The 14,432-nt window shown below is 43.5% G+C and overlaps 1 protein-coding gene across 6 annotated transcripts in view; it reads right to left on the minus strand.

Moving 5' to 3' along the window:
- Positions 1 to 1,624: 1,624 nt before the first annotated feature.
- Positions 1,625 to 14,432, minus strand: part of GATAD2B (GATA zinc finger domain containing 2B) — an 81,428-nt gene continuing 68,620 nt past the window's right edge. For 4 of the 6 annotated variants that reach the window (XM_055403907.2, XM_055403905.2, XM_055403909.2 and 1 more), the window contains 9 exons: positions 11,493 to 11,622; positions 10,769 to 10,900; positions 10,341 to 10,469; positions 9,747 to 9,917; positions 8,706 to 9,021; positions 7,812 to 8,014; positions 6,783 to 6,893; positions 6,508 to 6,625; positions 1,625 to 5,850 (listed from right to left, as the gene is read on the minus strand). In XM_055403907.2, the coding sequence (XP_055259882.1) occupies positions 5,717 to 5,850; positions 6,508 to 6,625; positions 6,783 to 6,893; positions 7,812 to 8,014; positions 8,706 to 9,021; positions 9,747 to 9,917; positions 10,341 to 10,469; positions 10,769 to 10,900; positions 11,493 to 11,622 (1,444 nt within the window). In that variant the 3' untranslated portion in view covers positions 1,625 to 5,716. The remainder of the gene's footprint in view (positions 5,851 to 6,507; positions 6,626 to 6,782; positions 6,894 to 7,811; positions 8,015 to 8,705; positions 9,022 to 9,746; positions 9,918 to 10,340; positions 10,470 to 10,768; positions 10,901 to 11,492; positions 11,623 to 14,432) is intronic. The other 2 variants (XM_055403910.2, XM_055403906.2) reach the window with 2 other exon arrangements.

The following is a 14,432-nucleotide window of genomic DNA, read 5'->3' on the forward strand; positions in this document are numbered from 1 at the left end:
CCTTGAGACCTTAAGTCAGCAGGTAATTAAAGTGGGATCCGTTGGCTTCCAGAACAACGATCCACATAAAAGTGAGGGGAACAAGAATACACAAATAGTTAAGGGCTTTAAATCCTCACAGCTGAAGGACACAAACTATGAAGGTACCCCAGTAACTTCAGGGAGTATAAATCATAGCCAGTCTCCAAATCACCCCTAAAATTTCTCCCACCAAACTGCCATCCCCACCCTCCACCATGACTAAAGCACAAGCCACAGGAAAGTTTAGAAACCATTCCTTTCTTTATTAAACATAGCTTGCAAGTGATAAATATTACAAAGTTTTTTTTTCTTTTAATCCTTTCTCCAAAAATTAGCTTATTATTTGAATCTGTCACCGCTGAAATGCTCAGCAGCATCTGAAACAGATGGGAGTGTATTTGCCTTTTTGAAAACCAGTTTCTATTGGTCTTAGTTTTTTCATTTTAATTCCCAAACACAATGCAGAAAATCAGAATGAGTTTTTTTTTTTTTTTTTAAAAAAGGAAACTTAAAGAGTTGTGCAAAAGGGTCTTGTTCCCCTCCCACCCACCCCATTCAGAGAAGGCCATTCCCCATCCCACCTCCCTGCTCCCCACCCCCCACCACCAATCTATCCTTCCACCTTCACCAGGGCTTCACCCACCATCCTATATCCTCTCCAGGCTTTACCAGCCAAGAACCTACAGTGGGAGTACTCAGCCCAGGCTGTGGGGAAATTGGGCCCCTGAAGCAAACAGCTGTTGAGAGAGCTGCCTTTAAGGGGGTTCAGATGAGATCTGAGGGAAGGAGACAAGATGTGGACTGTATCTGAGCTCTCCAACCAAGAAATGGGGGAAAGATCTGCATTCTCACAAAGGGTGTGAGTGACCACCAACCTGGGGTATTTGTTGGTCAACCACCCTTGAGGGCAGTTGGTTGTGAGGTGGGGCTTGGGGCCTGGTTCCTGCCCTTGCTTGGGTAACTAGAGGAATGAGGGCAAAGATGTCCCAGATTTAACTGAAGTTCTAAACGTTACTTTGCTGCCTTTCCTAAACAAAAGGCAACAGCAGGGACCTGGCAGCTCTCCAAGGGCACTGTCACATATATACCCACTTCAACACTAGCCACACTTTGGTTTCCTCCCTGGTTTTTCAGCTCAACACTTTCCTCACCTCAAGTTGTTTTGTTTTTAGGTGGGGAAGGAAGCTTTATAGACTTGATGGCTAGAGGATCTCCCCTGCCTGCCATCACTTCACAAATAAAACTGAGACCCCGAAAATTAGCTCTACCAAAGGTCACATAACAAGTCAGCAGGAAAGCTTGAGACTAAACCCTAGGTCTCCAGACTGGGCCACCATCCCACCCTCTTTGTGCTGCAGTTCTCTTTACTCTCCACATTCTGGACTAGGAGTCTTAGCTTTTGCAGGAACCCAGCCTCACCCCAATTTACAAAGCCTAAAACCGTGTACAGATGGATATGGCTCTCCCCTAAGGGAGACTTTCTTAGGATGACTTGTTTAAATAATTTCTATCATCCCCTGACACTCCACCCTCAAAGGCCCATGAAACTAGGTTCTTTTTTTGGGGTGGGGAAATCCCTTGCATAAGAAAGCTTGACACTGAATTTTGTTATATAGGTATATTGTATATATGCTGATGCAATCAGAGAAAAAAAACAGTGCAAATACAATTACAATTCATAATAATACTTGGTTTCAATGCCCCCGGGAACTGCCCCATTCCTCGGCTACCTCCCAACCCCCAGCACTTCCCCACAGTCTCAACCTAATGCTGGGGGGTAGGGAGGGTGGGCAGGTTAGGGTAGGGAGTGGGCTCTGCCAAGGCAGTGCTGGTGACCCGGAGGGACTACTCCAGGGTGGGGAGGCAAGGCACAAATTAGGGGTGGGTGGTGGGGGAGGTGGCATCTCTAAGGAGGGATGGGGTTGGAGCAGCTGCCAGTCTCAGTGTGCTGGGCCCGGCCCACTCCCCTCCCCACCCTCCACAGCCCTGCCTCCCTACCCCCTCCCCTTCCCCAGAAACCCTTTTGCACGGATCATACACAAACGGGCACATTACAAAATGACGTAACACAGTTTCACAATATCCATGGCTAGGGCTTTTTTTTCTCTTTTTCAGTTTTTTTTTTTTTCTACACAATGTACAATTCCTTTTAAATGGATCAAGAAATAGCTTATATACACGAATGAGTCCTTGTTATAACATCTCGGCAGCAAATATCATAAGCTAATGAAGGTCTTGTTGGAGGGGAAGGGAGCCTAGGACTGGGGTGGGGGTAGGGGGTGTGGAGAGAAGGTTATGCCTTCTGGAGAAGTGGGGAGAAAAGGGAGAGGTTAGGGAAAAGGAACAAAAGTAAAATATCAAGAAGCATCTTTACAAAGCAGTCCTATAGCTAATTCCTTTTAAAGGGGAAAGGAAAGGTAACCCAAAGCAGGAAAACATTTATCTCTGTGTCTTAAAAAAAAATTGTCTACCATACATACATCCAAAAAATGTGGAAAAAATACTTATTCCAGGGATGAAAGAAGTTCAGATGCTGTGGTCAAATGGCAAAAAGAAAAAAAAAAAAAGACAAATAAGGACCTCTGTCCCTCAGTTTTACCAAAGCCTTACCACTCATTCACCCGTATCAGGCTTAGAGAGAGTAAGCCACTGTCCATAAAGTACTTTTAAAGCCTCTGGTGATGGAGGAAGCCAGGCAAAACTGGTGGGATCCTCACTCTAGTATCACCCTGAGCTTTAGTGCTCCAGGGGTAAAGGATAACTGTACAGAGGGTCTTTCCTCCTATCTTTAGGGCATGAGGTTTAGTGTCTATGGGGCCCAAGGCCTGGGGATGGACAGCAACAATAGACTTGGAGGGACACAAGGCAATCAGTGATGAAAAAGTAGAGAAACGAGGAAGACAGAAGGATGGGTGAGAGGGAGGAAAAGGGAGGAGGTGGAAGGCTAATACTTTACCATGATTAGAGGAACCTCACCCCCATCACTAATCCCTGGGAAGGGTATGAAAATGGGGATAAGAGAGGGTAAGAAATCAAACCTCAGCGATTGAGCAAAGGGTCACGGAGCTATACTAGTCAACAAGCAGCCTCTATGTAACTGACCCTGAGGGGATAAAAACAGGGAAGACTCCACCCTCTCCCCTATCGCCTCAGCACCTTGGCAGGCACGCGACTACAGGCTTTCCTTCCCCATCTTCCCCTATCTCTACACATCTTTCTTCCAAACCCCATTCAAAGGTGGCCTGGCTCCCAGGGAAGGGATTCAGCTCAGGGCAGGGACAGCCCCCAGCCAGACGGTATTGCACATTCTCTGTTCCTTACTTTTAATCTCAACTGACAAACTTGGGCACCTCGTACCTCTGAGCACCTCTGAGCTGGGGGAGGGGAGACATAACAGAAATGGCACTTCATCATGGGGTGGGGGCAGGGAGGCTAGACAGACATGCCACAAGGCAAGATGACTTGCAGGGAAAATATTTTTTAAAAAGCTTCCAATTTCGTGGAAGAGAGAAAAGCAAAACCAAACGATTTATCCAGTGCTTTCAAAGCACAGAGGGCAAAGGAAAGGTGTAAGAATATATCTTTATATATATATATATAATTTTAAAATAATCCCAGACCCAGTTCCACTAACCCCCCTCCCTCTCCCACCACTTAGTCAGGGGTTCCACATTCCCCAGAAAAATACTCCAAACAACCCCATCACTACCTGTTACTAGTGTCTAGCTTCCAGATCATTTCACCACTGGGGAGCCCAGACACAGGCTGCATCTCTGCTCCTTTATTAAGTGCTCACTGAATTGGGGGAAAGGGAGGAAAGAAACAAAGCCAGGAAGGCCCGTAGGGCCAGTATAATCACCCACAGTGGCTCTGGAGTATGGGGCGTAGAGGCCAGTGTGGGGGGAACTGAGCCTGATTCCAGCTCCTCCTATCCCCTCCCCAAACTTTATGGGGAGGATGTGCAGTTTGTATGTGTGTTAATTTTAAAAGTGCCTTCTTACTTTAAAAAATTATTTAATTTTAAAAAATAAAAATGGGGGAACCTCTCCAGGTGGTTTTCAAGGGCAAAATGTTACACTCCTCTTCACACCTCTCTGCTGAGAATATCCCTTCCTCAAACTCTGACAGCTTTTATTAGAGCCGGAGAGGCAGGTGGACATACACTCTGAAGTGAGCAGAAACCCTGACCTTTAATGGGCTTCCCTTACCTCAAAAAAAACAGCCTGGTCCCTTCCCCTGTCCCCCACAGTGTGGGCAAATGGGATGCTAATCTCCCCAATCCCCAGAACAGCAACATTGCACAATTCAATTCATTCTCTACATTAGTAGCACTTAAGAAAAGAATAAAAACAAACAAGAAAGCAAAATTTATAGAATTCTGGGGAGGAAAAAAAGACAACAACTACTTTTATAGCACAGGTCCAGGATTAGTTTTGACATGAATTGTTCAGTTGTGAGCGGTCGGCTCTGCAGTTAGTGCAGCAGGGCCAGGGTAGGGCTCCAAGCTGATTAGGTGCCCTCACCCTCATTTCCTGGCGCTCAGAAGGTAAAGAGACAAGTGGGAAAGTTGAAACTGTTGGGAGGGAAACCCCTCTTTCTTTCTTCCTCTATTTCCTCCCTTTGACATTTCACTCACTCATGCCCATCCAACTTCCAGGACACCCAGCAAAGTCAGGTTGGGAACAGCCACTCTATATTACAGATGGGGCTGTAGTTACTGAGGGTAGATTAGGATTTTTAAAAAAAGAAAAGAGATGGGGATGGGGGAGAACTTTACAAAAAAATAAGATGAAATAATTTGGGGCTATTGGCCTGGAATAGTCTTCTGTGTCTCCACTAGGGTCAGGAGACCAATCTCATTCACCCAGCATCCAGAAGGCTAGGACCTGGGCTCAGTTCTCCTTGGCTCAACATTATGTTCACTGCCATGCCCCTTTCTCTCTCTTCTTTATGGGTCACTTTTAGAGTGGTTAAGTTTTAAAGCTTCTCCTTCCAGGCTCTTTCCCCTCATTCTTAGAGCCCAACTTCAATACTCAACACGGCCTTCTGAACTGTCCAGCTCAGAGACACCCCACAGCTGGTGTGCTATTCCTCCTTGTGTGATGCCACCACCTCCCTGCAACCCTGGGTTAAGTGCATTAAAAACTTTTGCCCCTAACACTCCCAGTCATGTCCTACTTGGCAGCTGGGGACCCTACTGCAATGCTCCTATCACTTAACTGAATGTCATTTGTGTTTACAAAAAAGAAAAAAGACAGAAGAAAAGAGAAAAAAAATACTGGGTGAAAATAAAAAGGTTTAACCGTCCACTGAACAAAGGGAGGACACACAACATCATTAAAAATGATAATAATAATTAAAGCATAAAAACAAACTTTAGAAACACACATCAAAGGGCTTAGATTTCTCCCCAGGACCTCATTCTGACCTCTATCAGAGGCAGAGATCCACCTCGCTATTAAAACTGAAGAGAGAAAGTGGCAGAACAGATCGCAGCAGTGTAAAATAAAGGGGAGGTGGCAGGGCAGGGCGTGTGTTTTCTTGTTGATTCCTACTTTTTGTCTTCTGTTTTTCTGTTTTGTTTTCCGTGTATGGTAGGCACCAGTACAGGCACTGCATGCGACGGAAGTTGGGGACACTGGGAGAGGAGAGGGGTAAAGGATTCAAGGTTGGGGCAGTGTAAGTGGAACAGGCGTTATTTCTGTCCACTGATGGACTGCGATATAGACCGGGGAGGGATCATGTCTAAAAGGTATTCCCGCTGTCGGTCTGCCAGGCTGGGGGCTTTGTGTCCTCCAATACCAGTGTTCAAGTATGCAATGTTGACACCTAGACCCAGGAGACAAAAGTGGAGGGCAGGTATTAAAAGAGGAAATGATACCTTCTTCCGCAATACCCTGAGGCTGCAGTTCTGGAGATGCAGAGGGAACATTAGAAGTTGTCTACATTGGTCCAGACTCAGTTAAGCTTTATTTCAGTAGCAACTACCCACCCAGCTCCCAATCTTTAGGTAGAGAGGTCTTCCCCAAACTTCAAACCTACCAGGAATAATCAACATGGTCTCGATGGTATAGAAGAGTCAAAGAAAACGGTGGTGAGAGGAAAATAATCAAGACAAAGAGAGGGGAATTATTGAGTCAGCTTTGGTTTGGGGGCTGCTGACTTTGAAGAAACTCCCCTAGATCACTCAACCAGGATCAGGACAGTTAACCCTGCTATTCTGGTCAAAAGAGATCAATAACCACATGCCCACCAAAAGGGCACACTAGAGAGGACTATGTCATTTTCACCACGAAAACCTTAGTGTACTGTGCCTGGCATGTAATACGGATTTAGCAAACATTTGCTGAATAACAAGAGTGAAGGGAGGCGGGCCTAAAGAAGAGCAGAAAGCAAAAGACAGAACAATCACCTAAAGGAGCTGCTACAGAACTGCAAACTAGCTAGTCAATTCCCGAGAAAAGTTCTCAAATCAACCCTTCTTACCTGGCATACCAAGGAGGCCCCCCGGCACAGACAGCTGGGGTGCCTGTGCAAAGTTGGAAAGCATAGAGCGGGCAGATGTGGGTATGCCGCGCTGGAGGCTGCTCTGGGGCTGTGGAGCCTGCAATGATGAGGACACAAGCGGTCATAACTCTGCCATGATGGAAAGTGTAAGGGGGAGGAAAGAATATGGGAGCACAGAAGAGCAATATGATTTTCCACAGAACAAAGGACGAATTGGAATAAATGACTGACAAAGCCTCAAGAGAAATCCTCACCTGCCGAAGCGTATGATGTCTCATTATGGTCTCTTGTTTACTGACACTGGACACAGCTGGAGCCGTAGTGGGGGAGAGGGCTGCCTGCTGCTGTAATCGCTGTTCAATTTCCTGTTGGGAGTCATTAGGTCAAGTTGGGCAGGACAGCGCCCAATTTCCTAACCAAAAAACCTAGAGGTCTTCTTATCTCTAATGCTGCCAGCTAGTTGGAGGGATATGGAAAAGGCAAAAGAGTTTGGTGGGGCAGTTGCACTAAGATCTCGGTACAGTCACCTCAACACTTCAACACTTAAGGAACCCCTCTCTCCAGGAAAGCTGGCTCTCAGAAGTTGGCTGGAGATCTAGGTGGTGGTGATGAGCTGATTAACGTAATTAGTTAAGGCCAATGAGTTACTGAAGTTTTATTTTTGACTCCTGTCTACCCATTTTCCAAAAGACCCATGATGCTACCCAGAGGGGTCTGATGGGTGGTGGGGCGGAAAATAATCTGAGCTTCCCAATACATCTTCCCTGCTCCAAGATATTCTCATTCTATTAATACTGTATGAAGAATTCACACACATTAGCAATCACTAATCTTGATTGGGCTACTTTATAATTTACCCTTCCCTTTGCCATTTCTTTGTCAAATATGGACTGCAGATAATTACTTCTCTAAAAGAGAGTTCTAGTACAAATATAAATCCTTTTCACCAAAATCCATTTGTTTGAGGAAATGAAGTCCATAATAGAGGAATTTCCTCAGTGCTATCAGGGAAAGCCAAGATTCTCAAGGCTTTTGTCCCTTTCCCTTAATCTGTGTCTTCAAACTCTTACTCAATCAGAAGTAGTCAAATGGAAATGGGAGAGGCAGAATGGTAAGAGGGGTATAAAGGGAACTCAGGCCTCTAGGTTCAAGGAACTTCGCTTCAGAAACCTAGATCACCTGGACTGTAGTGCTCACACAGACAACTCCTCTAAACTAGAAAGAACTGCCTTTAGGTAAAATCCAACCTGGACAGGTGGCTGGTGAGAAGTCAGAATTCTTACCTGTTCCTGCTGTAGGGCTTTAACAAAAGCATTTTTCAGCCGGTTGGTGTGTTCTGCCTTTAGAGCCTTCTTTTGGTTGGATGTCATACACTGCTCACATAGAATCTTACCATTCTTCTCCTGCTTCCAGTGAGGGGTGAAATCTGTGCGGCACTGGGCACAAACAAAGGGTTCAACCCGCAGAAGAGAGGCACAGCTTTTCCCTAGATGCCAACAAAAAGAATAATCAGTGGTTTCACATTTCCTCTCTATCTCCTCTGTTTCTCTTCATCAGATGAATCTTTTTCCAGGAGTTTACTCTGCTGAATTAAAAAAGTGACTCTGTAATTTATAAAATATTTACATTTCATTTGATTGCAAAGTATCACTTTAGGGTATTAGATAGTACCATCTCTATTTACAAATGAGGAAACTAAGTCTAAGAAACATAGCTCCAAATGACAAAACTGGGATGATAAAAACTCAAGTTTTCTGATTTCCTATTATGCAATATTAAGAAAATGTGTGTCAGAGTCAAAGGGCTCCAGCCTGCACACCGCAAACAGAGCAACCCCTGCTTCCCACCACTAGACACAGTCCCTGTGCAGCAAGGAAGACTCAGTGCGGCCAAAAATAAATAAATTAATTAAAAAAAGAGCTAAATGTTATGCTGAAAAAAATAAAAGACAAGCTATACAAAATACACAATAAAAATATTAAGCCTAAGACATACAGACACACATATTTCTGATATGCTGTTCCTAAACAGCCTCTGAATAAAGGATGGTAGTGGTTTGGTAAAAGTCAGGGAGAGGTTATTTAATATTACACAGTACCATGTGATACTCTGTCCATATTAATCAGGTTTGGCAACCTCTTGCTTAGATAAAAAGACTGGCCAACAAACAGCCTTACCTTGGCTGTCGATGACACTCTGTACGACTTCCTCCAAGCCTACCATGTAGATGAACTCGCTATTGGCTGCACTAGGCAGGAAGTGAAGCAAGGGAGCAGGTGGTTTAGGGGGTGGAATCTCCAAGAGTGTCTTTTCCAGCTGTTTGCGAAGAGCCAATTTGGCTGCAGCCTGTGAGTTGGCAGCATCTGTCATGGCGCTGGGGCTAGGAAGTGGTGAGGACACTCTGTTCACGGTCCCTGGCTGGATATGAGAGGCAAGATTCATATAGATGGCAGAGGATGTTGTGCGCTGACAGGGAACAGAAGAACTTGACTGCTGAAACAGATTGAGTGTAGGGGTCAGTGATGCTATGTGGGAGAAAGCACCAACTCTTACTCGTGGCAGAGAACACTATCTGACCCTAGTCTGAGCTATGCAGCTTTCCCCACTCAGAAAATGACATGAGGTGTCCAACTTCTCCACTGAAAAAGGATTTTGGCACACAGGAAAGGAGAATGACAGTGGCTATGAACTAAAACTGCAAAGATTTCAGGATTCTTGGTCTTACATCCTTTATGCTTCTTATTTCTTAGATCCCTCTAGCTCTTTCTTCTAGACTATTTTAGCTTATTGCTGCTCTGCTGCATATAACCCTTCTTCTTTACTACTATATTCATGTGGGCTTCCCAGGTGGCTCAATAGTAAAGAATCCGCCTGCTAGTGTAGGAGATGGAGGAGACTTGAGTTTGATCCCTGGGTTGGGAAGATCCCCTGGAGGAGTAAATGGCAACCCACTCCAGTATTCTTACCTGGGAAACTCCATGGACAGATGAGCCTGGTGGGCTATAGTCCATGGGGTTGCAAAGAGTCAGACACGGCTTAGTGACTAAGCACGCACATGCTCTACTCATAAAATTCCTCATGATTTCACTTTTGGGACCACTGTCAACGCACCAAAATTTCCTTTGTTATCATAGTACAAAAACTTAAAACCTATGACCTTTTCAACAGGGAAAGCAAATAAAAGATTTTTCTGTTTCCACATTAGGGCTCCCTCTTACCGGTTGGTAATTGATGGTGGGATTCATATTGGGTGTTGTGGTGCGTACAAGGCCAGGCTTAGGCGGGCCCCGCTGACCCTGTAGCTGGGCTGGGTTTGGCGCAATCACACGTTGAGACATTAACATGTGTGGGAGGGTGGTATTGGTCGCTGAACGGATGACACTGTGACCCTGAAGTGTGAAAAGATACAGTCGTAGGTGGCAAAATGCCTCACAAAATGCCAAAACACTGTCTATAATATATAGCTAAGTAGAAACATAGTCAGACTTGGTAATTTTGTCTAATGATCTATGGGATAAATCTGCCATCACTGTAAAACTTGATTAGTAGTTAGGAATTCCCTGGCTTTTTTGGTATAAACTATCTTAACCCTCTATGGAAAAGGGCTAAGAAGTAGAAAGACTACAGTGGAAAGATCAATTATTCATCCTTCTCCTGCAGACTAAATCATGCTATAAAGGACCAACAGGACTATCGATAATAATGACATGTCTATCAAGGCCGGGTTTTTTCTGTGATCTTCACAAAAGCCCTGAAACCGAGATAGGATAACAGAGTTCCCTGAAACTAAGATCACACTGTGGGTCACATACCTGTAATGTTCTCAAATTCTGTTCAACCCCTTGGGCCCCAGGCCGGGAGGGAAGCTTGGACAGGCCTTGCTGTCCCACATGGGCAGGAGATGGCTGAACAATAGATGCTGCATTCTGTACAACTGGAGTCTGGGAGAGAAGAGAAAATGAGACAGTGGAAAAGGCTAGTAATCAGAGGTAGAAATCTGGTACACTTCTAGACTTTCAAAACTCCTTGTCAGTCTGAAGCTCCTGTTGACCAGAAGGGAAAATGAAAAAACAGAATCACAGTTTTCTTGATTAAGGCCCCCAAAAAAATAACACTATTCCTAGAGACTAAAACCCAGGGGACCAGAGAAGAATGAGCCACCCTGCTGAATCTACCTGGGGTAGCCCATTCTCAGTTTTTCTTTGCTTTCTGCTAGTCCTTTATTTCTTGGGCACAGTACCTTCTGAACCACGTTCTCCTTCTGTAGCTGACTCTGTCTCAGTTTCTTTAACAGCACCAGTCGGGCTTCTTCCAATCGCAGCTCATCTCTCAGCTGCTTGATGAGTTGCTGCCGTTCTTCAATGCCTTTCCCCTGAGGAAATATGGATAGTAGCAGTTACTCAGAGTCCATTCCTGCAAGATGATCTATTCTTTTAGGTCAAAAACCTTCATCTTCCACAAGAAGCACAGGTGCAATGGAATTGTTACCTTTGTGTTCCTAGCACATAGTCTCGCACAGTGCCTGGTATTTGTTAGGTACTCAAAAATAGCTTACAGAATGAAAAGAGATCATATATAAATGCTAACCAGATTCCTGGCACAAGAATGGCCAAAGGGAGATATTGCTTTCCTTGAAAATAATGTTCCTTAATCTTTTAAACCCATGTTTCCACCAGAAATACATAAAAACTTAGGAATTCCTCCATATTCTGAGACCCAGGATACAGTACAGAAGGTATTTCTAGCTAAGAGTTGAGTTTACATGATCTGAATTATGAAGTTTTCACTTTCCGAAGATAAACTACACTGAATATGCTTTTTCAAACTTTCTTCTCCACTTGTAGTTATTTAGATCCAAAAAGTAAACACTAAAAAAAAAAAACAAACAAACAGAAATGGGTCTCTCAGGGAATTAAAAAGAACAGTAGAAGCAAGAAATGATGAAAGGAACCTCTTTTTTTTACCTTAAACATCTCTAGGTTGGCTGCTTTGAGTCTTTCTTCCATTCGGGAGCTGGAACGGGGGCTGGAAGCCTCATTATCAGACAAAACAATGATGTCTGGGGAGGGAGTTAGCCTTCCTCGGTCTGGTTCACTGGACAAGAAAAGGAAAAATTAAGGTATTTCCAACAAAGTTCATAGAAAAGTTAAGAAAACTTTTCTACACTGAACAAAGAAATCCAAGGAAACTTAAGTCTATTCTGATTCACCCAGGGAAGACAGAGACATCCAAATCAGAGGATAAAGAAGAAACCAAAATGGAAATGTTGACAAAACCACAGCAAAAGAACTTTTCCTATCTAAATTCCTTATAGAGGATGCAGACAGAAAGACACTGAATGACTTTAGGAATGAAAATAAGAGATAAGTGTTTTTATCATACCAATTTTAATCAAAATTCCAAGTGCTTTCCTTATACCTCAGTCTCCTTTTGGGTTGTCTTGAGGTTCAAGAAGGAAATGGTTAGCCTGATAGGGGAAGAAAGGCAAAGGCAGTAGAGCCTACTTGTCCACCCCAGGTAAAAAGGACACTTTGCTAAGGAGGCATTACATCAGTATGATGATACTGATAAGAACATGATCCTGGCTACCTGAAGATTTACAAGAAAGGAGGTTATGTAGCAACTCCAGTGAAGTCTATCCTGCCAAGGGTTTAGGCCAAAAGAAGGCACTGTTGTCAGTGGCTTGAGAGAATGGGCAGTGCTAAGTATAATGTCTACAGCCTTCTGGAGGATGCAAACTCCACAATTAAATGTATGGGTCTTGTACCTACTTGCAAGTTCTACTTACCATCTTCCCTCAGAAAAAAAACTGTCTAGAAATGACTCTGAAATCTACACCTTTAACACTGGCTATGCCCTATGGCCAATCCTAGTTATTAGACAACTCTAGTTTTGATCTTCCTGGGGCTAGTCTTAAAAGGATCTTGTCCCTCTAAAATGAAAAATGGCACTCACTTTTTAATACCTAGATAACAAGAATCCCACAAATTCTAACTGCCTGAGGTTCCCAAGTCAATGACCATATCCTATAATTCTCTCTTGATTTCTTAACTCAGATATCTTTGCTGACAACTTTTCCGAAATCTACAGTGTGTAGGTCTAAAACAATGTATTCTTAGGTCTTACTTAAACTTGTAACTCAAACCTTTCATAACCACAGATCTTTAGTCCTGAGAGCCTCTTCACCATTTCTCAGGGGTTCTTGTCTCAGATGCCATTGGGACTTGGATGCCTTTTGAACAAAGCACCTCAAATCACTGGGACAGGCATTCAATTCCTCAACAGGGTAAAACTGAAGTTACTAAAACAATCAAGCTTAGCTGAGGAAATAAAATAGTAAGACAATGATAATAACAACTATCTTGGGAATTACTAAATTTGTCTGTATCACTTTATAACCACTGGTTAAGACACAAGCTGAAAATGTAGGGTTACAGAAAAAAGAAGTCACTAAAGGGAGAAAAGAACCTTTTATACTCTAACCCCCAGTTCCTGGAGTAATGGTCAGGCCTAAACAAACTGCATTTTTATTTATCGTTTCTATATTCCTTCATGCCCCACCCCCATCCCTAACAATGAATAAACAACTTTGAGGTCTGGTAGATTTCTCTTTCTTCTACATGATTCCCCAACGTTTACATCAACAGTCAGAAGCTCTTTCCATCCTGGCCTGGCTGAATACACACCTCACAAATTATTTCTAACCTAAGAAATTCTTCCTTGCTCAAATGAGTGCCACCTATTACTTAAGGACTATCCAGCAACAGAACAAGCAGAGACATTACAGTATGGAGGTTTTGAAATTGAGCGACATTGATCAGGAAGTTGCTATCTGAGAAAACCCTAAATGATATTTTATTCCCAAATATATTACATAGCACAGGTAAGGAAAAGCCCAAGTCTCATTCCTCAATTTGTTTTTTTTTTTTACTTTTGATCTGGAACTCTGGCTTTTTATTAAACTTTTCTGGGGATAGAAGTTATTTTGCTACTTTCCCAAACATATGATTTACAATACTTGCTGTTCTTAAGTATGCTGCTGCTGCTAAGTCACTTCAGTCGTGTCCGCCTCTGTGCGACCCCATAGACGGCAGCCCACCAGGCTCCCCCATCCCTGGGATTCTCCAGGCAAGAATACTGGAGTGGATTGCCATTTCCTTCTCCAATGCATGAAAGTGAAAAGTGAAAGTGAAGTCGCTCAGTCGTGTCCGACTACTTGCGACCCCATGGACTGCAGCCTACCAGGCTCCTCCATCCATGGGATTTTCCAGGCATAAGTACTGGAGTGGGGTGCCATCGCCTTCTCCATCTTAAGTATGAAACCCTACTAATTAGATATTATTGAAAGCCAGATTTACTGCTGATATCACTTTGTAACTCAGACTGGCAGATTCCCAGAAACTATAAAACTCCTAATCTTTATCCAGGTAATAAAAACAAAACCAGAACTGCCACGTCTCGGTAGCATTCCAAAACCTAAGCAGTGCTGGTTTCATGCATATCTTATTTCATGGATACCATAATTTGCACAATTGATGGCAAAAAAAAAAAAAGATATTTAGGCAATTATGATACGGCTATCGTGTCAAGAGCCCTTCCTTCTTTCTGCTTTTAAAGTCCCTCCTCCTTTTATTCACATCAAAGAAACCACTGTTCTCCATGCTGAGCAATCTATCAATCTTATTTCTTCTTACAAAAAGCTTGAGGCTAAGTGGAAATAGCTGTCAGTGTATCTGGTCTGGTGAAAGAAGAGCGACAGGGTAGACAGGGCCTATTTTTTCCATGCAGAATGGGGATCTAGATGGTTTACATCAAGCCTCTTTTCCTGGAGAACATTAAGAACAGTTCCCAGTTTCCAAAGAATCAAGTTTCAAAAATTCAATCCTCTAATAAAATTAAACACA

This window comes from Moschus berezovskii, chromosome 4 (genome assembly GCF_049115385.1).
Source record: "Moschus berezovskii isolate FMDL1 chromosome 4, NW_MosBer_1.0, whole genome shotgun sequence".
NCBI classification, from domain to species: Eukaryota; Metazoa; Chordata; class Mammalia; order Artiodactyla; family Moschidae; genus Moschus; species Moschus berezovskii.